Source organism: Camellia sinensis, chromosome 1 (genome assembly GCF_055761805.1).
Source record: "Camellia sinensis isolate YWXY chromosome 1, ASM5576180v1, whole genome shotgun sequence".
NCBI classification, from domain to species: domain Eukaryota; kingdom Viridiplantae; phylum Streptophyta; class Magnoliopsida; order Ericales; family Theaceae; genus Camellia; species Camellia sinensis.
In genome coordinates, this window is record NC_138961.1 from 3,161,305 (window position 1) to 3,172,038 (window position 10,734).

The 10,734-nt window shown below is 33.1% G+C and overlaps 1 protein-coding gene across 2 annotated transcripts; it reads right to left on the bottom strand.

Moving 5' to 3' along the window:
- Positions 1-4,356: 4,356 nt before the first annotated feature.
- LOC114258304 (8-amino-7-oxononanoate synthase) lies at positions 4,357-10,337 on the bottom strand. 2 transcript variants are annotated; one of them, XM_082870489.1, is made up of 5 exons: positions 10,011-10,337; positions 9,478-9,587; positions 8,319-8,456; positions 8,112-8,219; positions 4,357-4,539 (listed from the first exon to the last, which is right to left on the bottom strand). In XM_082870489.1, exons 2-5 carry the CDS (start codon positions 9,508-9,510, stop codon positions 4,489-4,491), a joined length of 330 nt encoding a protein of 109 aa, XP_082726615.1. In that variant the 5' UTR covers positions 9,511-9,587; positions 10,011-10,337; the 3' UTR covers positions 4,357-4,488. The 2 variants fall into 2 exon arrangements, with proteins under 2 accessions (XP_082726615.1, XP_082726618.1); XM_082870492.1 differs by lacking the exon at positions 4,357-4,539 and adding an exon at positions 4,604-4,923.
- Between the last annotated feature and the right edge of the window lie 397 nt (positions 10,338-10,734).

The window sequence follows — 10,734 nt, forward strand, 5'->3', positions numbered from 1 at the left end:
ATAAGCTCATAAAAATAATTTCTTTCAATTTAAAAAAAAATGTATTCTCAATCTGAAATTAAATCCTCATTTGTGTTAATTAAATTTATCAAAAATCATGAATTTCACTTGCATCAAAATATTATTTTCTGAAAAAAAAAATAGAAACAATGAAAAATTTTACGATATACAAATTATGACTTAGTTCATTATGTATTATTTTGGTTATTAATCCAACGTGTCTTTGCTAGTTTCTTGTTTTTTAGCTGTCTAAAGTGTTGCATCGGGTCATTAATTATGCTTCAAATGATGTTTGATTATGATATATTACACTAATTTATGACAAAGTTATACATTTTGGGATTGATATTGTGTGAGTGATTTTCCGATCATACTGTCCAACTCAGTATTCAGCTGAAGAACACTGGCAGAATAGATGACACCTAGCTAACCTGTAACAGAAAGAGAAGATTCCGGCGGTGGTTCGTCCACCTGGGGGCACTCCGACGATCAAGTCAGTATATCTCTCAAAGATAATCAATAGTGCTTAACTTACTAGACAGAATATAAATTGCGTACCTTAGACCCATGGGGGTGCCTATCTTTTATAGTTACCTCAATCCTAATCCCAATAGAAGCCTGACTTCTATGGATTCCTGTTCAGTACTTACTTTGGACTCCTTAAGAGATAAAGATAAACTCCCTAAGAGGTTTATCCTTATCTTAGTTAAGTTTCCTCTTTATTCTAGGACTCTTGTCCTTTATCCCTTATCCGCTTATCTCGGATTCCGATATTTTTGGAGATAACCTCGGCCTAACCGAGATGACCTCGGCATAATGACCAGGACACGTGGCACCTCGGCTGAAACGTCGACGTCACCTTAGCCACGTGTTGATACTCAGAAAATATATCCCCATAGATATTACGAAATTTATAGTAAAATTATGCCAACTTATAATAGATTACATATGGTACGCACTTCCTTTGTCCCAAAATATTTTTAGTCTGTTTTCAAAAAATTTAATTTTTTTTGTGGTACAATTATTATTACACTTCAAAAATATTAATTTTTCAAAACTACCCTTTGCTAGCACAATAGTTGTAATTATGTTTTTTTGTGTATATTAATGTTAACGATTTTAAAAGAAAATCAAAATATAAAATTTATATTAGTTTAGTTATTTACTATTAGGTAACCCATGAAATGCTAGAGAATTTATTTTTCAAATAGAAAATTAATTATGAGTTATGTGTAGAAAATTTTAACTGTTGAAACCTAAATACAAATAGATTTATTAATGGCTATTGAAATTTTTTGTCACAGTATGTGATTTTATGTAAAATAAGCTTATAAAAATAATTTCTTTTAAATTTCTTTTTAAAAAAAATGTATTCTCAATCTGAAATCAAATCCTTAATTGTGCTAATTAAATTTATCAAAAATCATGAATTTCAATTGCCTCAAAATATTATTTTCTGAAAAAAAAAAAACAATGAAAAATTCTACGATATACAAATTATGACTTAGCTCATTATGTATTATTTTGGTTATTAATCGAAAATGTCTTTGCTAGTTTCTTATTTTTTAGCTGTCTAAAGTGTTGCATCGAGTCATTAATTATGTTTCACGTGGTGTTTGATTATGATCTATTATAATATTTTTATATGATAATATTTAAGTATTTTATTACACAAAAAAAGTGCTTAAGGTGAGTTGACTCAAATGTAGAATTTATATTTATATTAGTAATATCATAAGAGTTATTTACATTGATCCATAAAAAATTATAAATTCAAATCATAAATGGTGTCCTCAAAGGGAATCGGGCATAAAAACTCTATGACCTTAATAATTTCAGTTTTCAAATGGGTTTTGATTAATTATGTGACACATCAAAATAATCGCAAAATTTTAAATCCAGCCAAATTATTTTTGCATATCTTTTCTGGCAGAGCTCGTGAAAGTGCATTATCAGTAATATTATAAATTCAAAATTATTCAAGAAATATCGATAGGTGTCTTAAATATACGCAATCATTTTCGATGAATCATTATTTTTTAATAATACACTACAAGAAATGACACTTTTGGCTACTAAAATATTGGTCGCCATGTCACGACCCGCTCTCCGTACCCAAGGGTTAAGCATCGTGATGGCCAGTAACTAAGGTCACTGCCGGCCAATTCTTAAATAAATCAATAAACGCGAGCGGAAGTAATATTTAAATGAGGGTACCAAAATCATTAGAGCTTCTATTTTTATTACAAAATATATTGACAAAAAATGCCGATATTTACATAAAAAAAATATCATAAAAGTTCTGTGTGTGTTTATTCCGCAGCCTCGCGTCTAAGACTTTCTAAAAGTTATTTTTGAATTGTATGTTTCCTGAAAATTGGTAAACAGCTATAAGCACACGGCAGAGCGAAAAATATTATACCTAGAGTATAAGGGACACGAAATAACCATGGATAGTTAGTTAGGCCAAAACATTTCGGATAACTGAGTCGGAACAAATAATTCTTTAAGTAGCAAAATTGAGATTATGTAAATAAATCATTTAGGTGGCAGAAACTGAAATACAGATTTTATGTAAATAACTAACCATAACCACAGTACAGAACAGAACAGAGGTCACAGAAGTGACAGTCAGAACAGAGGTACGGATTAAAGAGGTAGCTCGTACGGATTCTAGAGGTGGCTCCCACAATAGTGTAGCACTTAGCTCCGTACAACACTTTAGTCCGCACAGAACAGAGGTACGGATTCAAGAGGTGGCTCGTACGGATTTTAGAGGTGGCTCGTACGAATTCTAGAGGTGGCTCCCACAATAGTGTAGCACTTAGCTCCGCACAGCACTTTGGTCTGCACAAAACAGAGGTCAATAGATCCATGGATCCATGACAAACAGAGGACCACAAAGTGGTCAAACAGAGGCCAATGGTTATTTAAGTCCCCCAAAGCATGGGATTCCCGTGGTGGCACTTACAGAACATAATTGTATATAAGGTCAAGTCAAATATTCTTTAAAAGTAAAAAAAACATATCCATAGACTTCCTTTTAAGCAAATAGGGTTCAGAAATAAAACCACGTAACTAAAATATTTATAAAACATAACTTTTATTAATATACTAATAAAACATAACTTTTGTTAATATACTAATAAAACATAACTTATATAAAACAGATTTTGGTAAGTTAAAATATACGTAAAATATATTTTGGTAACTCAAAATATAATATAACTCACCTTAACTTTAATACCTTACTCTTTTTTATACCACCAAAAACCCTTTTGACTTACACTATTTTTCTTTCCCTCTTTTCTCCTTTCTTCTTTCTTTCTTTCCTTTCTTTCTTCTTTCCTGTTCTTTTCACTCAGTTAACTATCTCCTCCTATTTATAGGAGGGACAATCATTAGTAGGCCAACGCGTGGCGAGCAAATCTGCCTCCAGATTCAATTCATTAATTACATAGGTTTATAATTATTCTTAATAAATATTTAAGATAATTACCCTTTGACCTAATATTTTAATATAATTATATGAATAATTTAATTTATAATTAAATTACATTTTATCATATGCCAACAGAAAATTATTTATTTATTTTACTACCACACCCATTATTATTATCATTATCTATATTATCATTATTTATATTTTGACCCCTAAATTTTTAATAATTATATTATTTTACAAAATTACACATAATAATATATAATAAATTATATATTTTTCCAACTGAGATTAAATAATATTAGTATAAATTCTACAGAATAATTAAAAATCTGGGTTGTTACACGCCAAAAGTCCGATATTTGGTCACTGAAACGATTTAGCGACTAAAAAGTTTTGTCGCCAAGTTCATCGCCTATACCTTGTCGGCGATTGTTTTAGCGACTAAACATGTGTTTAGTCGCTGAAAGTGAAAGATTTGGCTACTAAATTATTGGAGTTGGGTTAGTCGGCAAAAGTGTTATTTTTGGTGACCAAAATATTAGTCGCCAAAAGTTATAACAAAACTAATTTGAACTATTTAGAGACTAAAGTTTTAGCCGCCAATTGAATACATACCAACCGTATTTAGTCGCCAATTGAACTATCTGCCGACCATGGAATTTAGTCGCCAAAGGATGCCAACTTTTATTCATTTTGCTACTACATTATTAGTGGCCAAAACATTTGAAAATAGTTTTTGGCTACCAAAATAGTTAGTAGCCAAATACTATATTACAAATATATATATATATATTTAAAATTTCTGAACCACCTCTATCCATTATTAATACAACCTATACAATGTATAAACAATAAAATCCATCAATACTAAATATATATTATCAACCATTCAACAACGTACACGCAAAAAATTCCATTCGACATCCAATTCCATTCCATTCCATTCGACATATGTAATACAAATTCCATACGACCCAAGTACATTCCAACCTCAATAATTTCAAAATATACATAATAGAGGAAATCTGTACCATACCAAAAAACTAAAATTGAAATCTGTACAACCTGTATCCATTATTAGTACAACCTGTACCCTGTATAAACAATATAATCCATCAGCGCTAAATATATTATCAACCATTCAACAACGTGCACACATTTCACTTCCAACCATCCAAAAAATTAATATTGAACGTCCAATTCTATATATAATACAAATTTCATACGAACCAAGTATAATCCAATGTCAATAATTTAATTCCATACATAATACAGGAATAACCAAATTAAGTAACAAAAAGGACATATGTACCACAACAAAAATTTAATCTGTACTGCCCCAAAACTATTTTGTACCAGATATTTACCACACCAAAAAAGTAATTTGTACGAACCACTATATATATGGATAGAGGTATAAAAACAATGCCCTCTCATACTTGTCAAAAAAAATCATATCCACATTTGAGTGTCCAAAACTAATAGCAAAAAAAAAAAAATCATTAGTTTGGTGCCTATAGAGGCACTTCTGGACGACATGCAGCAACTATATTAATTTCAAACATTAAAAGACAAGCAGAGTAATAGCTATTAAATAATGAAAGACACCCAAATATGAACTGGTAGACGAGCATCGATTCTATGAATTAATGTCAAAAGTTATGTTTATGGCAATTAAAAGGGTCATAGTCAACAAAAACACTAAACAATTTACCAAAAATATTGTTCAACATAAACTAATAAGGAAATAGTTAAACAAAGTATAGTTTAAGATGATATAACCAAAATAGTTACCCATAACATGGACATTTCATGTTCTACCACATAAACACATTGTCGCCCCGCAACCGTTTTTTTCGACTATTTTTATGACATTTTCAACTCTAACTCCCAACATAGGTGTCATATTTACGTACCGTCTATCCCTATATGTCACTTTTGGCATTGGGAAGCTTCCTGTTATGTAAAAACAGTGGTTCGGGGGCTGTTTTGCATTTTCGCCCCCCAACGCCTTTTCCGACTAAATTTATGACATTTTCAACTCTAACTCCTAACGTATGTGTCCTATTTACGTACCGTCTGTCTCTACATATCGCATTTCTCACCGGGAATCTTCCCGTGGTTCGGGGGTTATTTTGCATTTTCCTCCCCCGAATGCCTTTTCTTGACTAAATTAGTATTACATTTTCAACTCTAACTCCCAACGTATGTGTCCTATTTACGTACCGTCTGTCCCTACATATCGCATTTGTCACCGAGAAGCTTTTCGTTACGTAAAAAAAATGGTTTGGGGGCTGTTTTGCATTTTCGCCTCCCGAACTCCTTTTTCCAACTAAATTAATGACATTTTCAACTCTAACTCACAATGTATGTGTCCTATTTACGTACCGTATGTCCCTACATGTCACATTTCGCACCGGGAAGCTTCCTGTTACGTAACAATAGTGGTTCGGGGGCTGTTTTGCCTTTTCGCCCTCCGAACCCCTTTTTTCAACTAAATTAATGACATTTTCAACTCTAACTCACAATGTATGTGTCCTATTTACGTACCATCTATCCCTACATGTCACATTTGTCACCGGGAAGCTTCCAGTTACGTTAAAACAGTGGTTCGAGGGTTGTTTTGCATTTTCGCTCCCCGAATCCATTTTTTCGATTACATTAATGACATTTTCAACTCTAACGATTAACGCATGTGTCCTATTTACATACCGTCTGTCCCTACATATCACATTTTTCACCGGGAAGCTTCTCGTTACATTAAAACAGTGGTTCGAGGGCTGTTTTCCATTTTCGCCCCCCGAACCCCTTTTTTCAACTAAATTAATGACATTTTCAACACTAACTCCCAACGTAAGTGTCATATTTACGTACCATCTGTCCCCACATGTCACATTTGTCACCGGGAAGCTTCCCGTTATGTTAAAACAGTGGTTCGAGGGCTGTTTTGCATTTTCGCCCCCCGAACCCCTTTTTTCGACTACTTTTATGGCATTATCAACATAATTTTGCTAATCTTGGATGTGGTCCCTATCCTTGGGAGTTAGTCTGCCTCAAAAATTCAATGGACAAGATTAAACAAATAGAACAAACGAAGCAATTAGATGAAATCCACCACTGCCACTACTTGTAGCCCCTTGGTAGCCCAAGTACACCAAGACAAAGACACTTACTATTTCTTGACACTCGAAGGAACCAAAAAAACATGCCAACCATAAGACAAAGCCAATCACGATTTTGAAAGCATCATGTATTAGTGCATATTTCAATCACCAAACAACTTATAAGTGAAATGACATGGATTCACAAACCACATTTAAAACATGCTTGGAAAAAACAATTTGACAGTGACAGCCAATTCCTAAGCAACAAAAATTGAGGTCCTTTGGTAAGCTAGTGTCCTTTTTATCACAAAACTAAGCAGTCACCTTGTGCAAAACAGAGAATTAATAATAATTTATTGTTTAGAAGTGAAGGACTTCCCATTGGGACAAGCAGCACAAATATCACAACCCAGAACTCATTCTATCCCCTCAATTCCAGCCAAACATTAACAAACCCACCAGAAATGCTTTCATTTTACTTTTTCTAGGAAAAACTCAACAACAATATTAATTAAGTTCTAAAAACATAGCTACAAAAAGCAGTTATATTGTCAAAGATACATGATAAAATAGGTGCAGAAATCTTAAAACCAGAATTAAAGAAAAGTAATAGCTAGTGTCTTATTTTTATTTGTAAGTTAATCTTCCAATGGAAAATGCTGCCTATAGGACATTTATAATTAGAAAGGATCTCTGCATCTTACCACTTTATTAATTATATCATGCATAAGGCTGTAACATAAGACCTCGTTTGGGAACAGGCTAATTTAGTAACTTTTTTGGCTATTTGGCTAAAAAAGTAGGTAAAAAAAACTTATATGTTTGGGATGACTTTTTGACTAATTACGAAAAGATGTGCAAAAAGTAGAGAAAAAGGAGAATCTTTGACTTTTTGGTATGAGTTGTTGGCTTTTTGGCTAAAAATGTAACTTTTTGGCTTTTTTGCTAAAAAGTTAAGTCCCCAAACGGGCCTAAGGATACATCTTGATGAGAATATTATGAACATCTGTGACCTTTCACAACAGTAAAATTGAGACAACCCATTTTGCCACAAACTAAAGCAAACAAATGTTACCAATAATTAAATATAGATTACGCTAATTTTCTAAATCAGACTTAAATTTCCTTTTTCCTGAATTGTAATCCCAGAGTAAAACTTTCTAGTTCCCTAACCCTAGAAGTCAAAGATTTACCGTATCTTCTTAACTAAATAATGGGACCATGCTCCGGAATACAAATTCAGAAAACATCAACAGCCCGAAACATCAAACCATATTGAAGAATATATTGTACATGTGAATTCAGAAGATGCAGTTTATACATAATATGCTGCTATTGATCCAACATACTGATCATGTTTCCATCACACATTTGTTCATGTTTACACATTGCAGTCCCTCTATTCTAATGTTTCATTATTCCATACCAGCAAGTGTTAACACAACGGAGAAGAATAAATTAATCTTTTCAGTAAGTAAATGTAAAAATAAATTGATAAAATGTACAAACGATCCTAACTCCCAATGAACAATTGATTGCAATACACAGAACAAAGTCAATACCTCTTTCTTCTTCAAGTCTGCCAAGCATGACTCAAGCAGTCCATAGTAACTTGTACACCAACAGATTAAAGCAGAACCCCTTGGGCCCATTCCATGTGCTAGGGCTGCCTAAAATAGGAAGGCCAAAACAACTTAGGCAAATGTCTAAAAAATAGTTAATACAAAAAAGTAAATAAAATGTTGTTGACCATTAATGATTAAACCCACCTTTACAGCAGCTTTTGAAACTGTAGGATGTGAACTCAAGCCGAAGTAATTGTTGCTCAGAAAAATAAAGTAGTTTTCTAAACTTTTGAGGGCAGGCCCCTGTTTCAGCTTCTTGGTTGCTACAGTCAGCATCATCTCCTACAACCATACAAAAGATCAAAGGGGTCATACTAATATAACAACTCATTGGACTATCAATAAGAGAGGAAAATGCCCAAAATAAATACACATTTCAATGCACTTCATACAGATTAGAATTTTCCAAGATAAATACCATAAGCTTCAAACAATAGGATGTTTTATCATTCTACTTTTTATTTTAATTTATTTTTTAGTTAGGAGGGTAATAGGGGAACCCTCAGTTTACCATAACCTTCCAAAATAAATACTAATTTATTTTTTATTTTAATTTATTTATCATTCCAAGATAAATACCATAACCTTCAAACAATAGGATATTCTTCATGTGACATTGACTAATAAAATCATCCAAAATGTCAAAAATTAGTTCTCAAATCCTTGATCTCCTCCATAAGACAGGAACCCCCAGTTTCCACTTCTTATTCTTGCAGTCACTCCACAATACTCACCAATGCTAGTCAGTATGATTCTTACTTTATCCATTCTACTTTCTTATAACTTCAATAGAATTTGACATGTTTTCTTTGTTCTCAATTATTTTATTTTTTAAAAACAAAAGGAGAAAAGTAAAAAAAACTTGTTCAAGGATCTTAATAATTGTTCAAACAAATAATGTGTTGGTGCATTTTGCAGTATTTCTGTGAGCGTTCATTATGTTTCAATAGAAACATTGTAATTTCAACTTTCCATCAATGTTTCAATGGAATGAAATGAAACTTAATTCCTTGGTCAATATAACCAGCATATCTTAAACCCCAATTTTTAACATGTTTTTTTTTAATTTTTTTTTTTTGGTTTTGAACATGTTAAATTAATTGATTCCCAATCACAATCATCCTTTACCCTATACTTTCAGTAAATTGAATCTACTTTCAGTAATTGGAAGCAAATAAATTCCATTATCAACATACATGAAAATTTTAAAAAAATAAAAATAAAAATCAGATCATATACACAATTGACTCGTATACAAACACGAATCATGAATAAATGGAGTGTTTGGCGAAGTAGAAATTACTCGATGAGCAAGAGAAAGGGCATGGTATTGCATTCGAGGACTGCGGCCAAAATCGCTGAGAACCGCCGCCGCCGCCCTATTCCTCCGCTCAATCTTTGTCTCTTTTTGCCCTGAAATCATCAAATTGTTGTTACACAAACTTGTCATACACTAAAATTTTGTATTTTCAGGATCACAATTGCGAAGAAATCTCAGCTCGATCACTCTCTCTCTCAACAATAACAGTGTGACTCAACAATAACAGTATACATTTTGTGAAGTATAATGAAATTAATGACCACCTATTAAGTGGTCAATAACCATTTTCATAATGTTAGATCTTTAAAATAAATGAAGGGTCATGTTTGTTAAATAAATAACCATCAAGGGTAATGCTAGATCTTTAACCATTATCACTGGAGTCATCACTGCCCATTGAATTTGTTAAATAAATTGGTAAGGTAGGGTCATGTTTTGCATAATTTGTTAAAAAAAAAAATCTGCTAGTGAAACACATATATATATATATAGAGAGAGAGAGAGAGAGAGCATACGCGAGACGGAGCATCAATGGAGTCTCTTCTCAACAATGAAGCCTCTGGATCTCGCGGCGATAGCGGTGGCAGTGGATCTGCGAAGATCGACGGAGGAGAGAGAGGCGGCGGCGCGAAAAGAGGGCAGTGACGGAGGTGGTAGTGGCGGCAGTGGTAATCGCAGCAGTCACAATGGCGATGACGGAGGAGGAGAAGGTGCTCCGGTTGTCGGCGAACGTGAGGAGGAGCGGCGGCGGGATGGCGACGCAGCGGGACTCCTTCGCTCCCTTCATTTTCTCTTCTTCTCTTCACCTACCCTAATATTTTATGTCCATCCATTGGTTCTTCAAGTGATCGATCTTAGCCATTCATTTTACATCCTTGTTTAACTTATTTTCCTCGACTAAAAAATAGCTTCGTCGTTAATTAAGGAGCCCGCCAAAAACTCAAAATCTTTCTTTGAAAATTTTAATTACAATTGGCGACTAAGTATTTTAGTCGGAAAAAGTCAACTAAAGGCGACTAAAATGCATTTTTGTCGCTGAAAGTAAGTTTTTGGCGACTAAAACTTTAGTCGCCAAAGAGAAAAAATAATTTTTTTATTTTTCATTCGGCGACTAAATATTTTAGTAGCCAAAGAGAAAAAATAATTTAGTTGCTAAAGAGAAAAAATAATATACAAAGACAAAAGTAATTTTTTGTCGCTGAAAGTAAGTTCTTGGCGACTAAAACTTTAGTTGCTAAA

What these genes read in the sequence shown, in the direction of transcription:
- LOC114258304 (XM_082870489.1), bottom strand. Translation starts at nt 9,510, where the DNA reads ATGCAATACCATGCCCTTTCTCTTGCTCATCGA. An exon ending in CCCTTTCTCTTGCTCATCGA is followed by an intron (nt 8,457 to 9,477) that starts GTAATTTCTACT and finishes GTATGGTTGTAG; the next exon opens with GAGATGATGCTGACTGTAGC. An exon ending in TTTCAAAAGCTGCTGTAAAG is followed by an intron (nt 8,220 to 8,318) that starts GTGGGTTTAATC and finishes TTCCTATTTTAG; the next exon opens with GCAGCCCTAGCACATGGAAT.